The sequence below is a fragment of the Hirundo rustica genome, chromosome 8 (assembly GCF_015227805.2).
Source record: "Hirundo rustica isolate bHirRus1 chromosome 8, bHirRus1.pri.v3, whole genome shotgun sequence".
In the NCBI taxonomy this organism is placed as follows: domain Eukaryota; kingdom Metazoa; phylum Chordata; class Aves; order Passeriformes; family Hirundinidae; genus Hirundo; species Hirundo rustica.
In genome coordinates this window covers 11,919,297-11,942,116 of record NC_053457.1, presented here as the reverse complement: position 1 = coordinate 11,942,116, position 22,820 = coordinate 11,919,297, and the positions used below count along the sequence as shown (strand labels likewise).

At 41.8% G+C, this 22,820-nt stretch overlaps 1 protein-coding gene and 1 long non-coding RNA gene across 3 annotated transcripts in view; one reads left to right on the top strand and one right to left on the bottom strand.

The window, feature by feature from the left end:
- The first annotated feature begins 7,514 nt into the window (after positions 1-7,514).
- LOC120755544 (uncharacterized) overlaps positions 7,515-22,820 on the top strand; it is a 90,295-nt gene continuing 74,989 nt past the window's right edge. The window contains exons 1-3 of one of the 2 annotated variants that reach the window (XR_005701814.1): positions 7,515-7,613; positions 8,308-8,428; positions 9,030-10,613. This is a non-coding gene — a long non-coding RNA (uncharacterized LOC120755544). Of the gene's footprint in view, positions 7,614-8,307; positions 8,429-9,029; positions 10,614-22,820 lie in introns of those variants that run through there. The other variant, XR_005701815.2, reaches the window with a different exon arrangement.
- The window catches only part of ZCCHC24 (zinc finger CCHC-type containing 24), a 107,723-nt gene continuing 95,518 nt past the window's right edge, over positions 10,616-22,820 (bottom strand). The window contains exon 4 of the mRNA XM_040070564.2: positions 10,616-17,045. Coding sequence (XP_039926498.1) covers positions 16,932-17,045 — 114 coding nt within the window. The 3' untranslated portion in view covers positions 10,616-16,931. The remainder of the gene's footprint in view (positions 17,046-22,820) is intronic.

Here is a 22,820-nt window from a genome sequence, read left to right as displayed (position 1 = left end):
GAAGATGACCATCTCATTATGTTTTAAGGAACAATTTCAAATACATGTGTAATTTTAGAAGGGAAGAGGGTTGTTATGCTGCAGCCAGCCCCCCACTTATTTTCTAATCACCACATAAATGTATGACAGACCCCAAAGGCTTTGGATTTTATCTGTTGTGCTTTACTGTCACCCTTCCTTATGGCTAGGAGGTCTGTGCCCAAAGAGCCAAGGAGCATTTCTCTAAAGGCTGACAAAAAACCTGGCCTGGGATTCTACAGAGGGTAAGGGCATCTTCCCATGCACTGCCCAAATGCTCCTGTGGGCACCAGGCTGCCTGCAGGTTGTGCTTCTCTCTATATTATTCTGTCAGGTTACTGGGGCTGGCACAGAACCAAAGCAAATGGTTCCTTATTAAGCCTTCAGGTCAAGATTTGACAGAAAATAGATATAGAAAAAGAGAGATATAGAAAATAAAACACTGAACACAAAGATTTGAATATCAACATCAATTTCTTCTCCTGTTTTCAGGGTCTATTTCTGAACTCCAGCAACATTCACACATATTTGGGGTTCAGAACTTCTTCATCTTTTGACTTTTTCTTTTCCCTTCTCTCTGCCTCCAAGCAGGCATCTTGGCTACCCAGGAGTTTTGCACACAACCAGCCAGTCAGTGTGGCCAGCACTTAGGTCACCCATGGCTAGCTGGGAATCCCCAAGTTCCTAGTCAGCTTTTTTACCTTCTCTGAGTAGTTTTCCTTCATAAAGTTTCCATGGATTTATAGGTTTCATTTATAGAATATTATTATAGAATATTAGACTTGCAAAGTCGTGAACTTTGGTACATTTGGAAATTCTCATGGAGAAATAAGAGAAAGGAGTGGGTTGTCCAGCTGTCTCTGGGGCAGCATGCCCTTCCCACCTTCTCTAGCTCTGGGAACTTCACACCACGTGCACTCTTCATCAGGGCCCCACAGACCAGGCAGGGCTTTGGCAATTAGTAACAAAACCAAAATACAGCCATTCAAAAAAACATTATGAGAACCACACATACAGACTAAAAACACTTTTCCAGTGATGAGTTCAAGATGGATAAAAACCTTTACAGGGTTTCAAAGAAGGAAGAATTTGAGGAGTCAACCCTTAACATTTCCTATCTTTCCAGTGCTGTGTTTTACTATCTAATGGCTTACTGTTGTCAACTCTTGATTATCTGGTGTAGCAAAAGATTGGGATGACCAAGACAAAGTGAAAACAAAGATAATACAAAGCATATGGCAATTAAATGGCTGGGAAAAAAAATAAAATAAGAGCAGTGTGGAAGACTGAGCAGCACTGACCTGGGCAAGGGTTGATGTGGAGAACCATGTGATGGAAAAAGGGTGCAGCTGATCCAAGCCCTTTTGTAACTCATTTTGGGTTCTCTGTGTTCCCAGAATGATTAATGCCCAGCTTTGTTAATCTGCCCCTGAGTGGCTGAGGACTGTTTTATTTATTTTTCCTACGTGGCCACATCACTCCAATAAAGTGTTTTACCCTCTGTGCGTTACTGGTGAGCGTTCAAAGCAAGGTCAGCACAGGGGAATAGCGAGCAGTTCATACTGTCAGCCACCCCTGAAGGGCCCTGCCAACCCTGCTAGGAGGAGTTTGCCATCCTGGCCACTGGTGATGCCCTCCCAGCCCTCCTCCTGGGTAGGCAGTGCAGGCTGGCTTTCCACAGCAAACCAACTACAAATGAAGTTCAGTACAGGTGTATGCAGGGAAGCCATTCAGGAATTGTTCCCAGATGTTGTAAAATGTCTCAGCCAAGCTGCTGGGGGCTTTCAAAACAGCTTACCACTGGCTGGAAAATGTTTATAGAGGGAACCAAAAGGCCAGAACGTTCATTCATGTTTGATTGCTCAGTGTGAGACTGAATTCCTTCCTTGGGCTCAGGCTATTTGGGCAGGTAGGCTGCAAGGAAGATGTGCAAAGCCTTATCAGGCAGCTCATTCAGGAGAGCTTATGACTTTCACAGAACTACTTTGTGACCGGCTTTTTTCCAAAGTAACCATCCTCGCTTTCTGCCTCTGGCACTGTGACCCTGGAACAAGCGTATCACAATTCTGGCATGTGTGGGACATGCTACCACAGTACAGCAATATTATATGGCAAGCACAACATATGTTTTGGAAGAGAGTTCAGTTTATTTTAGCTGCTCCAAATTTACTTGACCTGTTTAATCCAGCTTTCACACTACATCATTTCAATGACTGGGACTGCTTTTAGGTCGTGCCCCACAGAACATGTGCAGCCACTTGGCCTTTCATCTGTATGCTTAACTGTCCAAAACGATTTCCACGTGATTAATATAAACCCCCAACATCCATGATAGTCCAGGCCACTCCATCATCCACGTTATGTTTGGCAGGTGCAGGGTCTGTCCCACTGAGAAAGGAATAGTGTGAACACGGCATGCTGGGGAGTCCAGACAGCTTCCTAGCTGGGCACTATCCGATTGCTCCCTGTCTAGGCTGAGCGTGAGTTAATACTGACTCAGGCACCTACAGGACAGCAGTGAGGGGCAAAGCTCGTGGCACAGACAGCCCCATCCTGCTCTGCATGCTGAGCCGTGGCGTTGCTTGGCTCTCTGCTGCTCTGCATATGGGAACAGCAGCTCGGGCTAGTTCTGCTCTGGGGGCTGCTGCCATGCCTGGTGATAATCAGATACGCCTCTTCTTTTGGGACTCACCCCTCTGAACCCACCCTGTCTTGCCCCGGCCGCAAGAGCTGCTGTGGTCCTGAGGCTGAGGTGAAGGTGCAGGGCTGGGTGAGTCCCGGGACTGCTGCAGGCGGCCTCTGGCACGTGCTAGGCTGGGGCATGGGACAGCAGAGAGTGCCCTGCTCACGGATCACACCAGAAGCACCACAGGTGTCATCAAGGGATGAACAGCCACAAGGGCTCCACCCTCACACTCTGCCCAATGCACCTCTGCTGCAGCTGTAGCTGTCTCCTCTGTCCTGCAGGGACTTTATCGTAGTACCCTGAATGGGGTCCATGCCCCATACAAAACGAGGTGATTTCCATGGCATCATTTCTTTACAAGAGAGCTGCTCTTTCCCTTCTTTTACCCTCTGCATTTCCTGGCAACAGCAGCAACCCTCACCCCTGCCTGGCAGCCACTCCCTCACCAGCCAACTGAATCATCCTGGAGACAGGAGACTTTTTTGGGTGCTAAAACTTTACAAGGCAAAGGCTTACAGAATACACCCATATGCCCTGCCTGGAAACTGGCTCCCACCTCTGCGGAAAAAGCCAGACAGTCTCAATTAGGCATTCGTGGAAAGTGGGGACAAGCTGGGGCTGGAGCCAGAAGCTGTAAGATTTTCCACGTTTGCCAGCACCGATCCTGCAGACCCGTCTGCTCCTTCCATCTCAGCCTCCTTCTCGCTAGGCAAAAAAATGTGCTGAAAGGAGAAACCAGGGAGATCATTTTCATACCCAGCATTCTCTGGTTGGGATGGGTGTTGCTGTGCTGCAGGACCGTTGCACTGTCACTGGTTTTCCCCGAGGCTGAGGGGAGCAAAGCGCTCCCCCAGCAGTGTGTGCTCCGCCCCGAGGAGCCGCGCAGTGGCTCCACCAAAACAAGCAAAGAGGCTCCAACCACGCCACTCATGGGGCAGGAAAATCAGATTCATCCCTGATGGGAAATCCTCCTAGAGCTCTTGCACTGAGGATTGACAGAAGGAGCTTTGGAAAGAAGAAAAGGCCAGGACTATTTTGCTGTAACCCAGCTGCAACCGGCCACACCTGGGGACTAAGGGAGCGATGAGGGACTCAGCTCACACCCCTTAGAAAGCAGTGCTGTCTGCCTCATCTGGGACTTTTTTGGTTCTCTGCTAAGCCAGTGACTGGGACTGTATGAGAAAGACCATAAATCTCAATTGTGACTGGAATACATAGACCTTGATTTGCTCCCTGTGAGGGCAGGGAGAGGGCTGTGGTCACTTACCTGCATCCTTCTGCAGAGCAAAGAAGTTTCTCAGGAGTATGACTGGCAGTGGAGAGCACCAGGGTGTTTGCCTGTGCTGCAGGTGGTGTGGGGCAAGGGCTGGGGACATGTGTGTGGCAACACAGTTAAGGATATTTGGAGGGGACAGCATGTTAATGTAATTCCAAATATGTTTTTGAAAAATCAGGGGTGGTGCAAAGCATGGAATACAACTTTGGACTCAAAATGAGCAACAACTGTAAAATACAGGCAGTGTGCAGGAGTTGGGAGAGGCAAGGGAAAGTGGGGAGATAGGAGGCATAGACTGACTTCAAATCTACAGTTCCAGGGATTTTAGGCACAATCTAAGCTAAATCTATAGGTGAAGGAGCCTCTGATGAAGTTTACCGAGTTTATAATCTAAACATGTCTCATTCCAGTCACTGAACAGACTTTACCCAGCTGGGTTTTTTAAGAAATTAGTTTGGTTTTTTTGTTTGTTTCTTTGCTTGCATGTTCTGGGTAACAGGACACAGCCTTGGAGTGAATTAGTAGCAGATTTCTTTTTCCTTTTTCTTTCTTTCTTAGATATTCCTGAAAGGGATTGGTTACATGCTGGAGACTAGACAGGATCTGCGCTAAGAAAAAAGCACCATTTTTAAGTCTTAAGGAAACCAGAATATGATCCCAGTGGTGAAGGTGAGGTTTATATGCCCATCATTACCTGCTGTATTGTCACTCTTTACAAAAAGAACCCAGGTGATAAATTTCCCGTCCTTATCATCTTTAGAAAGCTGTTTGACATCAGCCAGATTTACTGTAAGGTGTTGAAGGGAAGATCATGTTTATGAAGTGCATTCAATCCTTAGGAAAAAAAAAAAAAAAAAAAAAAAAATCTAAGATTTACTTCACATGTACAGTCCTTGAGAGAGCAAATCACACATACCTCAGGCTGAACTTCCCCTTTGCTGGGATGGTAAAGCTTTATTCGAGACCCTATCGCTTCTCCTGTTGTGCTAAATTCTTGCAAAGAGGTGCACAGGATTCAGTGTAGGAAGGAAATCAGGGGAGAAAAAGTTTGTTCTCTTGGCTATATTTGTTTCACAAAACCGTCCTGATGTATTTTCTTTCATCTGAATATTTCTGTCTGTCTCAGACTGAGGTTTCCTCCACACACAGAGAGATGGGCAGAGATATTTATGGCAAAAAAAGATAAAGGTTTCCTCAATCCAGACACGCACATCTGCTTTTCCTGCAGTTCCCGGGTGTGAAGCTGCACCCTTGGAGTAAAAGGCGTGACAAAATCAGCAGCTGGGGAAACATGGGTGCAGGCTAACCAACCTCCTTGCTAATTCAGGGTGTCCTCGGCTGCGGCTCAGCGCTGGCCAGAAGGGCTGAGCGCACCATGGCTGGAGCCACTGCGGGAGCCCAACACAGCTTGGCTGCCTCCCATCCTGACGTGGTGCGTGGCTCAGCCAGAGCCTATAACCTCATTGTTATGAGCTCCACTTACTGGACCTTTTGGATGCTAAGAGGTGCTTAAACACCTCCTAGAAATGTTCCTTGGCGCAGTAAATTCTTTTGTGACCCCAGAAAACCGTATGGTAAGGCTAATCGAGGGCTAAACCCTGTCCTTGCCACTAGGAGAGCAAGAGCGGGCGGCGCGGCCCGGCAAACGGGAATGCAGTGCAGAGATGCATTTAAAATAACTTTAAACACAGCTAATTAGGAACAGCTTTTTAAAAAAAAACTATATGCAAGGAATTTAAAAAAAAATAACCCAAGCAACAACAACAACAACATTGCCACAGTAGTGCAATATTCTGTTGGAGACTACAAATTATGATGATGTTTCAATTAGTTTCCTGCCAATTAGCCCAACCAAGCGTGAGCATAGGTGAGTTGCAAGGTCTTCTTCCAGAGCATGAATGAAACTGAAGGGTATTTCCCAGGGCATGTCTGTTTGAGTCTTCCCCAGCAGCTGTCAGGTGCCTGCTGGGTGCCACGTATTTCCTTACCTACAGGGCTGAAGTGCGTCTACATTCGCATATTGCAGCTCCTAATGTCACACAAAAAGTAATCCTTGGGCCGGGACAGCAATCAGACTAGCACCTACTCAGATATCCTCTTTCCTACAGCGATTTAGTGAGGGAAAAGATATGAACCACAGGCAGTCAACCTGTTGGCGTCGTCTCTTGCTGCTGGCGGCTTCTGTGCTTTGTGAGCACAAAACAGCGCTACAGCACTTCCTGAGCAGGGTCACAGCTTCGTGGTTAATAACCCTTGCAGAGTTTGTTTTGGGTTTTTTTTAAATGTGGTTTTGTATTTGGTTTTGATCTCGTTTATTCTTTTGACAGCTAGAATACCCCATGACTATTTCAGTCTACTGTGTGAATTTTTGTTTTAATTATATTACCTCAGATGTTTGTATCCAAAATTCCTTTCTTCTAGGAGAGTTGTGGAAGCAGTTAATATTTCTTCCCTTATTTGTGTCGTTTATTATATTGTGGGGTACTAACAAAATCTGTCCCTAATGATATCTTTTCCAGAAGATGGAGGCCCAGTGCACAGTCACCTTTCACAGGGAAATAATGTCTTTCAGTTCATCATTCCTGAATTTTTTTTTTTATTTCTGTTGTGGCCTTTAAAACGAGAAGAGGATCATATAATGATGTTTTCTCTTTATTTTCTTCCTACTTCCAAATCCTCTGTTAGCCTCTTTTTTTAAACTACTATGACTTTGAGTTGCACAATCCAAAATAACACAATGCACTTATTCCTGACTATTACTAGCCAATTTAAAATCTGTTATTCAATATGTGCCATTTGGGGTGTCTTTCATTGAGCACCAGGGACTCAGTCAGCTGCTATTTGTGTGTGGTTTTGCCTTTGCTACCCTCAATCAGTGCGTTACTCTTAACTTCCCAACTTAATAAACCTGGTTTCATTCCTTCAAATCCTGGAACATGATGGTGTGAGTGGTTTTCTTTATTTATCTCAGACACTTTTGCTTCAGTTTAATTAAAGAGATGCAAAAAACTTGCAGTAGCCAAGTATCAAAAGAAGTAACTACACCTTAGTAGCTGGGTAAGGTATTAGTTGCTGCGTGTAATTGCTTTGTATTCTCAAATCACCCTAGACATTCAGAAATTTTAGCAGGGAATGCTGGAAAGAAATTTTAATTGTCGGTTTCAATGTGTGCTATTCAAGCTTCTGTCTGGTGAAGTTTACTCGTGTATATCCCTGACTGAAATTTCTACAGCTGCAGAAGATTTAACTGTGTTGATCTTTCAGTTCCTGTGAACATTAAAATGAGAGTTGTATCTCCTAGATGTGAACTGAACTATCCTCCGCCTTCCAGCAGCCAGTGAGGATTCCTGTTGGTGGCACTGATGTCTGTGATTTTTTTTTTTCTGTAGCACTCTTGGGTCTGTGCTGCAGCAGGCACAGCCAGGCAGGAAGCCCTTGCACCTGTGGCAGAGCTGGTGCCCACCCCCATTCCCCTCCATCCCTTTCCCACCCCCCCACAGCTGGCCAGCACAGATGGAGCCCTCAGCAATCAGGGCCAGTAGCCAATTTAAGTGAGGCAGAGAAAAAGGAGGCCCTTTCCAGGGGCTGTGGGTTTCAACTCTCTGAATTTTGACCTGAGGGTACTCAGAAGAGGTTTGTTTTTTTCCTGTGCTAGTGGTATTTGTCTATTTATCATTGTTTTATTTGCAGGAAGTGAGTTTTGAGGTCTTGCTTCCTATTACTTCTTCAGAGTTTTCCTGCATTATTCCTTCAAATTTTGCTGGGTGAAATTAAGTGGGAAATAAGTATGTCTGGCTCCTTGGAAATCCTTTGAGTTGTACCTCCTTGTCTTGCAAAACTCTCAGGAACTTAATGGAAAGCTGGCTAGCATTAGATTTCCCATACCTGGTGCTTTGATATGTTCAGAAATTGTGTAAGAGAAAGCTTTGTTATAATGTTCTGGCATTCTCTTTTCTGGTCTCAGCTGTTGATCAGGAGACAAGAGTAGCCATTTAAAAGAAAATATTTGGTTTACACCCTACTCCCCTTAAAATGTGCATAAAGCATTTGGCTATAATCTGCTTTCTCTGAAGGCATGGGGTTTGGTTGGGTAAGCTGGGCACGCAAGGTCCCTTTTTACCTCTTAATTAAAAAAAAAAAAAAAAGGAAAAAGAAAAAACTTAATGATGACTGTGTTTTTATTTAGCTAAGTTCATGGAATAGAAATAAAGCCTTCAAAGAATGCCCAGGTTGCTGTTGCTCCTGGTCTCCTCATCATCCCCAGAGCTGTGTGCTGGGGCAGTGCTTTACCCAGGGCTGTCTCACAGTGCTCTGTTCTCTTCCACAGCAGTGCTGGCTGTCTCTGCTCCCTGGGCTGCCCATCAGAGATGCTCTAACGCCTCACAACTGCAATTGTCTCTGCTTCAGTCTTGGCCCTTTGGATAAAGTCCCCATAAAGGCTGACTGAGGTAGGTGTTTCTCGGCATGTTCATTTTCAAAATGTCTTATGAAGCCTGCAAAAGGATTGTGAGAGGTATTAATCAAAGTTGTTTGAATAAGTTTTTTCAGTTTTGGTATCATGACCAGTTTTCTGGGTTTGGTTATCTGAAACGTGTTTGAGACACAGATGGTGAGGAAGAGCGGTTGCACTACTTTCAGTAAAACAAAAGTGCTTGTTGAGTAGGAGAGCTGGTTGTCCCCACACAGGAGTTGACCAATTATCTGTTTCCCTAAGTCCAGAAGGTGAACTCTAGAGAAAAGCAAACCTGAATGCTGCATTCTACTTTTCAGGATCACAAACTACATATATGTGTCAAGAGTAAGAATTTAATATGTTCCAGTGAAGAGGTTTCTTTAGGTCTTAGTGGAAGAACCTGGCTGTCAGCGTTCAGCCCTTGGTGTTTCAGGTCCCTTTTTCCCTGCCAGCGTCTCTAGTGTACGGACTTTTGCAGAGGAGTATGGAGACAGGAGCATGTGTTTGACTGTGTTATATGACAATGAATACTCTGTGTCTGTGGGCTCTGAGTGAGATTACACAAGTGTTACGTGCAGACTGTTTCCCCTTCCTAGGTGGGATTCAAGGTCTGTACATCTGCTTGTACTCTGGGAGGATCTGAGGAGAAGCTTTTGGTGTGATGTGACTGACTTGAGGAGTAGTAGCCTCGGTGTGCTTTTTAAATGCATTTTCATCTAAGAATAATGAAACAGCTTTTTATTTCAAAGTGTCAATGTTCTATTAAATCCCTATTATTTTTCCTGTAGTGGGAATCATTTGGCCCTTCCATTACAGGGGGGCTGGTGCATTGTCTCTTGATCTCATTCATACAGAGCAGGAAGGGAAAATGCTTAGCAGTGAAAAGTGATGGAAGAGTAGTTTGATTGGTTTTTTTGTTGATGCCATATTGTTTGTGTTAATCTACTTTTGTTTTAAATATGAAAAAGTTATTTCTTTGAGGAATCATAGAAAATGTGCTAATAGGGAGCTAAGACTTTGCAGTTCTACTCAACATGTTTTCTTGTCTCAGCTGAGTGCTAAATCTGAGGTGTTTGTGGGTTTTTTGGGAAGGCCCAGATCTTCTGTAAAAAGAAAGATGTATTTCAGTTCTGAGCTTGGCTTTGTGGCTTGTGTTTGCTATGGGAAAAGTGCTGTTGCCAAATTTTAAGTGAAGAGCAGTATGTTTTATTTTTAAAACAAAAATCTACCAACAAGTTCTGAATATGTGCTTTCCCTTTCCATGGGGCTCAGCTGGGGATGTGTTTCATCATTTGATGAAACAGTCTGTTTTCAAGGCTTCAGAACTCTACCATTCCTTGTCAACCTCTTTTTCCACCGTTGCATACCAATGCACAAACATGTGGATGCATTTTTGCTCTCTCTCATGTGGACTGAATGAGAACTCAAATCCAGAAATAAGGCTTGCTATGTGATAGAAATGGTGTCAATGTGGTGAAGATCTCCAAGTGGTAAATATGCACTGTGTTTGTAGGGATTAGCAGGCATAGAAAAATGTGTCTCAGTATGTCTAACAAAATTTTTCTGCTTATTTTAAATGAAAGCAATCTCTTGTGTTAGAGGCAGGATACTTAAAATCCAAGGTTAATTTCTTGATGCCCTTATTTTAACTTCTAATCTCTGCAGTATTGTCAGTCTCAGGAGAAAAATTACTTGCCACTGAACTTTGGCTGGGAGTGTGAGAAGTTCATTGCTAATACACAACAAGCATTTAGTAGGTCTAGTTCTTGCTAACTTCTTATGTTTGCAAAGAATGATGAATGCTATTTTTCATTAAAGCAACTTTCTGGCACATAAGCTCTCCCATCCAACCAAAGGCTACACGTGTACTTTGATTATAGAAGGTTTTCCTCGAGAAGGAATGTTAGACAACACCAGGCTGCTAAAAACAAGGAGCTGGCACCATTAACCTGAGGTGTCCCACTAGCAGTGAAGAGCTGTGACTGGGCTCCTTGCAGCACAGGGACTCACTGCAGTGGAGAAAGTCTTCTTCTTTCCATGGTGTGGGTCACAGCTGTGGTAGGGCATATTTGCTTCACAGGCACCAGATTGTGTCTGGCCAGGCCATAACTAGGAACCCACTGCAGCTGGGAGTAAATTGTCAAAGGAAGGAATGCTCAAGAAAACCATGCCACGCTCTTGCTGGGTTTTTTTGCAATACTTTAATACAGCATTAAAATGCTAGGATACTAGAGGAAAGCTGTATACTATCCAGCAAATAAGGCACATGTCGGAATGCCATTTTATGGACAATCCACAACAGAGGTTTTACAGTCTCGTCAGCAACACAGTCACCAGATGAGCAAGCTGTCATCTTGACTGCTGAAACAGAACTGGTACCTCTGAGGCCTTTGTCCATAGGTTTTGTTTGTTTTAGCTGTACAAGTTTATTAACAGTTACAGAAAAAGAAGTTACACAATTTGCCAACGGAATCTGACAAGGACAGTAGGTACAGCTAAACAAATGTAATAATCATTAGGTTAATTTTTTTAAAGCTGAAGAAATTCATAGAATAGTGTTAGTTTTAGCACTATTACAAAATGCAGTGAGTGCTGTACTAAATAACCTTTTAAAGGAAACAAGAATCCAGTATAGGGCTGGGCAGACCTCCCATTTTAGCATGGTAAAATATCAAACTAAAAACTCAGTCCTTCATAATATAATCAAACTACATGAAATGTAAAGTGTAAAATGCTTCAAATACGTGCACATGCATATTCTATATTGCTATGAGTTCTAATTAAAATAAATGTAAACCCCTACAATAATCTACTTCAATCCTTTTCTCTTACATCCTTTGATCGATATTATTGCTGTAGATGATACTGCATAGCTGAGCTCACAGTCTGCAAAGTGTTGTGAAAGTCAAGTTAAACAGCATCCCAACCAACTTTCTTCCCCTCTAGTTATGGGGGAAGGAAAAAGTCACCATTTGAAACCCACCACTTGTGCTTCGGAGTTTCTGAAAGCTGAGTCTCCACGGTGCTTTCAGCATCTTGTGTGTCTCTCACAAGGCCATAAAGTGACAGTATACTGTGATTTGCTCCTCACTTGCTACATGTCTAGTGATAGCTTTTCTAGCACTCCTTCCCCAAATACACATAAATAAACCGTATAAGCATTTTCATATAAGTCTAAGCACTTGAAAAATACACTGGTTACTTAATACTGATATTTTCATCCAAGGATAACAAAAACAATATGGCTTAAAGAATTGCAAGGTTTCTTGTCAGAATTATGTACCACTTTCATATAATATTTTATGTAGACAATATTTCCTTCTTAATGTAGTTCTGTTGCATACTTTATACAGACAAAAGCATTGTAAAAAAAAAAAGTAAATTATTTCCATAAATATTTTCTTGAGGATACATCCTTAGTTCTGCAAAATACTGCAAAATACTTAAGAAAACTCTTACCTCTGTTAGTATCCTAGTTGAAAGGAAGGCCCTTCTGAAAGCTTCCCAATTGTAAAAACTTTGCCCAAAAAACAAACAATACTTCTTTAAAAAGGCCCTCAAATATATACAAAAAAGTTACTGCAAAGAGTTTCCAGATAACAATTCAGTATTATAAGAAATATTTGTAACCATTCAAAAATTTTAACATCTAAAAAGGTTTCCAAAATACACACATAGTATTAAAAAAAAAAAAAAAAATTGAAAGAAACTCTATGTCAAGTATAACTCAAGATAAATACACATCTGCAAGTAAAACTGTAAAATACTTCATACAGGGGTAAACATTTATATCAATCATCTATAGCTAGTAACTGCACACGATTGTCCCTTTGAAATTCATCCTAGAAACACAATCCATCATCCCTATATCTAAGATCTCAAACAGCCCTCTGAGCACTTGAGTGATATAACAAACTCAATGGACAGCACTGGTTTTGCAGATAAGAAAGAGATACGGGTTGAAGCCCAGTTGGGAGTGGAGCGATATCTGAAAGAATGATTTTTCTATGGGGATAGTTCCATCACATTTTAAAATATGCTGGCAAAGGCAAGTGGAAAATATATGTCTGTCTACTTAACTTGAAAAACACGTGTTGATGATTTATTGCTTACTGTTCAGTGGACAACTCTTAGGATCCAGAATAGGAAAAAAAAAAATAAAGTTCTTCTATGTGACTGCAGGACAAAGAGCACTAATCTATGAAGTCTGACATTTCCAAAAGCTTGAAACTTTTAATCTTATAAGTAGGTTTCTTTTTTAAAAAAATGCTAGAGTGTCACAGGTATACAATCCATGTATAATCTAAGTTTTATGTTTTACAAAAAGGTAAAATGTAGATAATACTTCTAGGTATAAGGCTTCTCTCAGACATATGTAACTTCACATTTTTAGTTTAAAAACTAAGTCCCATATAATGGGGAACTTCAAAATACACCTATTTTCAGAAATAATATATACTCTTGTGTATTTATCTGAAATTAAATAGCAACTTTGAGACAAAAAGGCCTCAAACTTTGCTTGTGTGGCATCATTTGACATCTGTGGTAGCAGCAGTAGAAACTGGCTAAGATTGGGCCATCCTTTAAAATACTAGGATTTTTCTTCATCACCTTTACATGAAGTATTTGTAATAACTTCATTGTAGCATCATTAAGTTAAAGCAGCAAAAAACCTACAATGTACATTTCAAATTACTCAAACATTTTTCCAGAGGCGTGCCAATGCCAAATTTGATATGAAATGTTAAGACCACCTCATTAAACAAATTGGGGGGGGGGGGGGTTTGGTTGGTTGGTGTTTCTGGTTGCTTTAAATAAATAAATGGAAGTTTTAAAAGTCTCCAAAAGGGTGAAATTTTTTTAAAAAATAAGTGTGCTGGATATATTGGTGGGCTGTTAACAGCAAGCATCTGAGGTTGAAAATCCAGTTTGCCAAATAAATGCACAGAGCCAAACTGCTCTCAGGTACCCCCCTAAAGAATACTCAGTTTAGGGAGGCCTGTATTGATTTAAAACTCTTTTTATTGATGCTTGCTTCACTTCTGCCAATACTGTCTACTAATGCCTTCAAGGATTGCTAGCTGATGCTCTAAATGCAGAGCTAGTTAGAGAACATCAGAAAGCAGTCACGAAAGCTCAAAAGGTAAATCAATTCCTCATTTTTTCAGTCAAAAATCTGCACATTTACTTTTTTTTTCTGTTTTGGAAAGAGCTGGTTACATCTATAGGTGAATTAGCTTCGTGCGAGGAGGGAGGGAATAGAAGAAATCTACATTTTGTAATCAATCTTTTTTTCCTTTGAAATGAAAACTCAGAAACATCCCTTCTGTGCCACTAACGAAAGGCCAACGGCCGTAAGCTGTTAGACACAAGTTACTTATGTGGATGTGTTTTTCCAGCAACTCCAGCTGCACGGACCCGAGCGTGGAGCGAGTGCCTCGGGCCCAAGGCTCCAATGGCGCGAGCAAAGTCACGCAGGGAGGGACAGAGGAATCCTCCCCTGGGCCCAGCTTGGTGCCCCTGCCTTGGCCCAGGTTTAGGGAGGCAGGTTCAGCGGCGCCCACCGCACCCAGCCTCGGGCTCGGGCAGTACGAACCACGGCGGAGTCGCTCCTCGCTTTTCCAAATGTCGTGTTCTTCATCTGCCTTTCCTCAGCCTGAGTGCAGGGGAAAAACTGCTCTCCTCCTTGTTACAAATATGCTAAGTATTACTTAAATACTTTATATGTCTTCTGCCTAGGAACACGTCAATAATATAAATACTGAACTCTCATAAGTATGCTCTTAAGAATTATTACGCTACACCTATAGACATTAATTGTGTTAAAGCAGATCATGTGTGTTTTTAGTACAATCTAAAAATCCCTAAGGCATTGCCTTGCGGTGTTGAATCTGGATAAACAATTCTTAATAGGGAAATGTAATGAAAATACCAATGCTTATAATGGTAGCTCCCGGTGGTGTGTGATATAGTGATACAGCTATATCAAGAGTTGTGCTATTTTACTGGATTTAGTGGTTATTGTAACATGGAGATTATTTCAATACTGAACAAAATGTTTGATAGCAACATCTTAGTCTCAGGGAGAAAATAAAATAACATTTTCCCTTATCCTCATCTAAGGGGGTGTCCCTACATGTTCTTCAGCTAGATGTGCATCATCTAGGCGATTCTTTTGTTCATGTACTATTTATTAAGTGCTCAAGAGGAAAAAATATATCTGGTTTAGAATGCTGCTCTTTCAAAATTACTCATGCTTGAAACAAACTATTGAGATTAATCCTAGAGGTCAAGCTTAGAAAATCCACCCCTAGGTTTGCTTGTGGATTTTCTTATTTGTATAGATGGATTAGTATCTTTGTTGAGAGAATTTGTCTCTAAGGTAATTTGTGAATCTGTGCAAAAGAATGTGTTTGCATTTGAAAATGCTAAAACTGCATATCTTTGCAGAGGCAACTGAACTGTTTATTAGTGTTACTTTCAAGAATATTATTTTCAGCTATTTTAGTTGGAGTTGCCAACTGGGCAGAAGTAGTTTCCAAGTGATTAATTTAGTTAATTCTATTTTAGCATTGCATAGCACTTTTCATCCAGTGATGCCAAAACAGTTAAGAGATATTAAGTAAACCTCACAACTCTCCTGTGAGGTAGGTATACTAAAGTATTATTACCCCCATTTTGCAGTTGGGGAAACTGAGGTCCACAAGGATCTTGTGACTTGCCTAAAATCAGGGAGCTATGGAAGAGCTGTGTTCAGAGGCCAGGAGCCAGGCTGTTCATCCATGGCTGTGACCAGCAGGCTGGGTTGCTTGGTCTGCCCATAAATAATGGAGCTTGCAGATACTTACATGCTACTCCCACTGAACACAGAGATGCAATTTTGCCCTGTTTATAGCTAAGCAGGGAAATGGCAAAAGTTTCACCCTGGAGCAAATCTGTCAGGAGCTTCATGTTCCCTAGGTGAATGCTCATCCTAAGTTTTCAACTTGCTTTTTAAGAGCTGGCCTTGACATACTGGTAACATCCTACTACCACTTGGCAAAAACCCCCCCGCTGTCTGCACTGTGGAGCTAGTCCTCAGAACAAATTTAGTTCACATCAAGTTACCTAGGATTTAAAGTATTTTCTCTAAGTATCATTCACACAACTCAATCTCCCAAAAGGAAACTTCATAAAAATATAAATTGCTGATGTAAACCCATCTTCAAACATTGTCCCTCTAACTTTTTTAGTGAATGCTACAAATGAATTGCTTGTTGTGTCCTTTTGCAAATGTACTCCCACACAGACATACAAACAGGATACTGTCTCGAGGTACTTTCATATTATATTTGCCAATCCCTGATGAGAGGTTCTTTGCAGCAGGCAAAGTCCCTGTGCAAAGTTCTACCTGAAATGGGACAATGAAATGTGATTCCTAAACTTCTCCCCAGGTATGTAGGTGCTTCAGGAAGACATAAAGAAAGAGGGTTATATAGAGTGTTCACCATGCCTCAAAACACCCCTACGGCTAACAAGTTTCATATTACAACAAATTTCTATAGTAGAAAACAGGACATAAAAGTATTTCCAGAAAGTGGCTTTAAAATGACTATAAATAGTACGTTTGGCTAGTTTTTCAGTTAAGGGTTTGGGGGTCAGTTTTAAGTATTCTTATCCCCTTATTCATAGTAAATTTAGTGTGCTCGTGGCCTAATGAGCACACCATAGAAGGGGCCATGTCAGTGGGATTATATGACAAGAGAAGGATCTGGTAGCTGCATAAGCAAGCCAATTTTGTCTCCTCTGAAAACCTCTTGGAATTCTATGGCATTCCCTTTCTACCCAACCCACAACTTCAAACAATTATTCACTTTTTTTTTTCCATGTCCTGCAAAAATTATTTTGCCTAAGCCCTGCCCCAGAGATGGTAACAAATAGAAAGAAGTCCAAGAAATCAGCAGCACAAAACTCTTAAGACTTTCTAAAACTGGGAAAGTAGTAGTTCTCCTTTTATGCTGTGGCTTGTTTAATCTTCCTTTGTCTTGTCACATAATAAGAGCAGTGTTCATGTTGTGGGTGAGTGCTTGCAATTAGTGGCCCCCCAGTTACTGAACCTCTGCAAAAGCCATACGTAAAACAAACATTCCTTGTGAATATTATTCCTTGCCTTTTGAAAAGTACTTCATTTCACCTGGCTGTGATATAGGGTCTGTGTAAACAATCAGCAGAACCTGTAACTGTAAGTTCTGCTGTGAACACCATCGCTAACACTTTATGTGTGTACATATATAAATTTACATATATATGTATACAAATCATAGTCCTGTAAATACCTACTGCATGCACGCACATGCACAGGAGAAATGTTACATTCTATTAATGGTAAGGCATATTATTAGATAGGCAATATTGGCAATTATTTTAGCTTTTCTCTTGATCTGTTGTGCTGCTGTTGAACGCAGGCTGCCAGAGAATCTGTAAGGATGATGGGGATGGGAAGAGGCCACTTGGAAGGTTTATTGCACACGGCGGCAGTAGTAGCCCAAAACTTTGCACTTCTCACACAGATGCTGAGGATGTTCTTTGCTCTGGTCTGAAACATCCAGGCCGTCCGGCTTTTCCAGGGGTCTCTGCAGTGGCGGGAAGGAAATCGGATTAGATTCAAGGTTTTGTCCTTGTTACTCATTATTAAGCCAGTGAAGTCTGCTTTTATGCCCTACCTGAGCTTTCTACTGGAAATTAACAAGACACTATGTTTCTTTCCTGAAGGTATAGAGTGGTTTTTTCAGCCCTTCAGCTCTACATTGGTTTGGAGTGGTTTCACAGCTTAATGTCATTCTTCACAAAGGTGGTGTTAATTAATGTAGACGAATTACAAAAATACTGAATTGAGAACTTCATTTATAAAAGCAATAACAAAAGAGTACACTTGCTTAGCTCTGGTAACTTAGATGTCCCAAAGGCATTAGCACATAGAACATGGGAATCCTATTACCCAGTGATGTACAGCAGGGATTACCAATGTCAGGACTAGCTGCTACATGAAGAAAGTTGTCTTAAATATGCACAGATACTACATAGCTAAATGGTGTTTTCCCAATAGGCAGTCCCATGTTTTTGAGGCTGAAAGTTTTGAAGCAAAGCTATTAATAAAATAAAAAAAAAAAAAAAAAAAAATTCTGAACTAGTACATAACTGAAACAAAATCCAACCTCATGATGCAATCCTTTGCACTGAATCTGAGTAATAAATTATGTATTTTTAATAATATTCATTAAATCACAGCATTGGAGGAAATGAAGCTGACTTGTTAGTAGGTATTTGTGCTGTCATTTTCCATGGCATATAAAAGGCTTCAAAATCATTCTGAAAATAAAATACCTGTGTTAAATATTATGACAAAGCTAAACGTTTGGGAAGTCTAATAGATAGGGAAGTGATAGAGATGTGAGGTAGAACTTAATAAAGTGCACCATTTGCTTGGAAAGAAACCCAAGTTCCCTAACCCATAGCTGATCTGTTTTCATGAAATGCATCCGAAAGGCTGTTTCATTGCATGGTGCCATGATGGCAGCAGTCCTTCAGTGAAGCTGTGGTAGACACAGCATGTGGTGTGAAATCTGAAAACTAGCCGTAAGCTTCTCACTGTTTTTACAGGAATATTAGACCCTTGCTTATATCTTGGTTATGGTTCTTGGAGCAGTGGGTGGGTAAATATAAATTATACCATCTTGGCCATTTATCTCTTAACACCTTTCTTAATCTTTAAGATTAGGAATCTTAATCTTTAAGATTTTTCTTTATCTGTAAGGTCTTAAAGTACACCTGATCATCTAAGATTTCATTTGTAAGTTCCTCATCAAGCCACCTACCTGAAACTCTGTGAGCAGGAAAAGAGATATTTAAAGCTTTTTTTTTTTGGGTTATGTAATACTGCAAGAATTTCTCATAAATTGGGGAGTAGAAGGGTTTCTCAGCTCTCTGAATAGCTAAAATTACACAAAACATATTCTACCATCTTGAAGAAGGGGTATCTGTAAATTCTTGCTTGATTGTACTGGATTATAAATGCAACACTCTTGTTATGTCGCACAGATAGCTAAAACAACATATAGGAGTGATTCAGTAGCAATTGTCAATGGCTTGTTTCCGATTCAGTGTTTTGAACCATGATAATTGTCCTGCATCACATAGGTCTTCGAGTCTAACTTCACTTACATTTCAGTTGCAAACTGGATTTCCTATGTCAGATGAGGAAGGTAGATGGACTCTTTATCTCCAAATGCCCTGCAACCCTACTGAGCTTTAAATTACTTGTTTGATGTCACTGTGTTAAGATTTGAGATCAGAACTAGCAATTCTGTTTCTAGGCTCGCTGTCCAAGCACTGGTGCAGATACTGCTTTTTCCACAAGACAGGCAAGTTGAATAAGTGTGTTTGGTCAGAAAAACTGCCTTTCTACCTTATCTACCAATATCTGCCCCCAAATATTTGTCAAGAATTTGCATTGCATTAATATACAAAGATGAAGTGCAGGTTCTGGAGTCCCAGGGGTTAATTTACACCCTTCAACAGCGAATGAGAGTTTTGAAATGCTACCCTTGAAACAGGCTATTTGACTCAGCTCTGATTGCTTCTACATGCTAGCTGTGCTCTGATTAAAGAGAAAAATACAGCAGTTATCATGTTTATTGATATAAGCCAGATTTTTTTTTTTAATATGCAAGGCCTTGGGAATAATTTTTCCTGGAAATAGTGCAAAGGACATTGGGAATGCCTTGAAGCGCCAAGAGTTTTTGGATGGTTTTCAGAAACAATAGCTCTCCGTGGTTTGCTTTCCCCCTGCGTTGATTGAGCTCAGCTTTTTGGCCTGCAAAGCATTTTGATTTCAGAACTGTTATTGTTACCAGTATGTTATGACACAGGCTGGGGAGAGAGGGGTTACAAATGCAGGAAAGCAGGTTGCCAAGGGCCAGCTGGAAGAAATGAAGCCATGCAGAGCCCAGACTGCATTTCTGGTGAGGTGGTGGAGGGCTGAGGCTTTGAAATTGGTAGTGCACTTGTGTGGATTGTGTCTCAAACCCACTTCAACCCAACTTTTGCATAAAATGAAATCCCAGCTTATCTCCATTTGCCATTTTCTCTTCAACGGTTTCTTGTAGAGGTGAAAAAGAACCCTTTAATCACCCTGAGCAGCAAGTGTTCTTATTCTACTGCTGTTACTAATTGAGGAGAACCTAAAATTAACCACCTTATACTCTTGGAACCCTTCTTACACCATGCTAAAAGCGTAGGATGTTAGCCAGAGCTGTGTGTCCACCAGGGCTGGGTAATTCTCCCCAGCTCTGGTGCGGTGGAAGCAGAGGAAGGAGAGGACACCAGCACAAGAGGAGTGCAGCAGGATCTGGCTCACACTGTGCCAGCTTTGGGGACTGCCTGAATCTGCAGAGACACCAGTAACTGAGGAGGCTGCAAGAGCTCTGTGCTGCTGCTGAGGACTCAGCATGCACTTGGACAGGGTGTGGAGAAGGGCACAGGCTATTTGGCTGAAATGTGGTGAAATGGGGCTTGTAGAACAACAGTAAATCCTACTTTGCTCCTCAGGGGAAAGGTATCCTTTTTTTCTTATTAAATGGAGAGTTTAACTGTAAGAGTTAAATTTTTTTTAAAGCATCCTTGCAGTTGTATTCTTCTGGACTTCACTTTTGTGCATCTTTCTTTAATTTTCTCCTGGTAGTTGTGGGGTGGAAATAATCTTATGCAGCTCCACCAGGAAAGCATTTGGTGGTGGTGAATAAAGATATTGCCTCAGGGGAATGAAGCTGAAAGAAATTTAAATATTTATATCAATTCCTGACCTGCAAATTACCTTTTGATTGTGAATTATTGCTGTCCCAATCTACATGTACTGCATGACCTCTGCATTCCCCAACAGTCAGCTGAAACCCCAAACCCCTCAAACAAAAAACTCACCCTTATGAAGTGTTAGGTGTTAAAAAAGCATCACCACTAGGACATCTTGAGGGAAATTGCTTCCACTAAGTTGTAGAATGGAATAATGTGCTTGCTTCTGTTTGTATTTAGAAGACTGACATTTTTTCTGCTGTAGAATGTAACAATTTAACTACACCACTGATGGACAGAGGATCACATCAGAATTCAAATGAGAGAAAACATTAAAAATAATTTTCTGGACTCATTTACATCAAGTCTTAACACAGCAAATGAGATGATTAAATGTCAGGTTAGGAATGTAAATAGAGAGATTCTGCAGCTATTGCTGGCAGGATAATTGTTAGGTTAACAGTGTTAAGGAGCCATGCTTCCCTAAAGAAACGCAGGCTATTGTGAATTTGTAAATTTTTTAGTCCAATGAAAAAAAATTGGGCACTGGGGAAGAAAAGATTAAATGCAATGTACATTTTTGAGCAGCACACTTCTGCTTTTCTGTCTGCCTGGGGGAAGAGGGACATTACCAAGGCCCTGGGCTGTCACTGTGATTCCAAGAGGCAGCGATAAGAAGGCTGCAGATCAGAGGCAGGATGCTTAGAGAGAGCAAGCAGCCTCTGTCAGCAGCACGCCTCTGGGACAGGCCAGCTAGGAATGAATGACAACAGCATGAGGTAAATGGTGAAAATCTCTTTCTAGAGTTCAGAAAAGCAGCAGTCTGGGATGAACTGTACTCCAATAGCAGGAGTACACGAGTATGGGCATGCTGGGGAGGGTTTATTAAATCTAAAGAGGCAAAAGATCATACTTGTAGGCTTGAAACTGTTGAAATGTTTATTGGGCTTGGTGGTCATACCCACCCCTCCCGATACTGAGGGAAGCAAGGTGGCTGTGGTTGCACTCGGATATGAGAATTATGATGAGACCACTGAATTGCCCATGAAAGTAATAACTTGTGTATCATGAGGTATGTATTTACATACCAAATTATTTCCAGTCCACCAGTAAATTCCTGACAGCTGGAAGAAAACAGTGTCCAAGGGGACAAGTCAGTCACCAGATGGCTGGTTCTGCACCAGTGCAACAGCTGTCATCACAAACAGCACTGGCCTTAGTCACAAAGTCGGGGAAGAAGCCTTGATAAGAGGCCAGCCAGGAAGTAACCATGGGCGCAGATGTTGCTGCTACAGTAGGCAGGGGAAGAAAATGAGAATTCAGAGCTTGGCATCTGGGCTGTTACACTGCCAAGAATGCTGGTGAATGACTATAAGGACTAGCTCTGTTGCTGAAACAGGGTAAGAAGGAACATAAACAACCACAAAATCCAATTTCCTTGGGAGAATAGGAGAGGTTTAAGTCTTGTCTGAGATTCCTGTTTATGTTTAGAGTGGCTAAAGTAACTACCTGGGAAACAACTTTTGAAATTGCTGTAGAGCAGATTTGTCTGGGTAGTTCTTTAGCCTTCAGTAAGGCTTGAGCTCAGTGGACCTATGGTTTTTGCCCCATGTTCTGTGCATTCCTGTAAGCACTCCCATGGGAAAGTTTGTCACTTGAGGGAGTGGAGAAAATGCAGAAAGAGGAACACTGGAATAAATCAGCAAAGCTTGCCTGAGGAGCAGTTTTACAGCTCAGGTGATTTCCTCCTGGGTGGATGAGTTGGGGAATGAATGGCAGCAGCCCTCCTGTCAGGCCCTTGTGTTACTTCTTGTAATATACGCTCCACCATCTCTTTTAAATACAGAGATTTAGAGCTGTATTTATAGAGCACTCTGAAGTATATACACAGCTGTAAAAGTGCTGAGAAGACTTTTCCTGCCCCAGAGAGATTAAAAACTCATTCTCACAGCTAGGCCATGTGGACTAAGAGCACAGGGCTGAATTGAGACATTCCTTGTGGGGAACTGGCCCGGAATAGTTTCCTGGAGTGAAACGAGCCTCCAGGAACAATGAGCAGGTGGCAGGAAAGTGTGGCTGCTCTCCTCTCCAGGGACTCACTAATGAAAGGTATGCATAGGAAATCAAAATTTGAGCATAGCTGCACAAGCCATGCACACAGCCAACATATGTGCTTGAATGGCTACCCCAGAGCTATCCAGAGTGGAGATTATCATCTTCAGTACTCTGATACTATTGCCTGAGCCCGTTACATGGGAGTACTTCAGCACCAAACCATCCTTTGTGAGACCTGGACAAAGCTTACAGTACTGGGAAGTCCATGGATTTGGGAAAGTGGCTGGAGAAGATGAAATACAGCTATGGAGATGAGGCTGGGAGAAAAGGGCAAGCCTGGCAATTGAGGAGAAACTCCTAATTCATTGTAATGAATATTGAGCAATCCTTAAATAAGGTTTTCAAGTTTTTGTCCTAAATTGGGCGCACACATCCTACTCTCCAGCAGTGATGGTGGTGCAGGACGGCTTGGTGGCCCATGTGGTTGGGTTTCAGCTATTTAATAG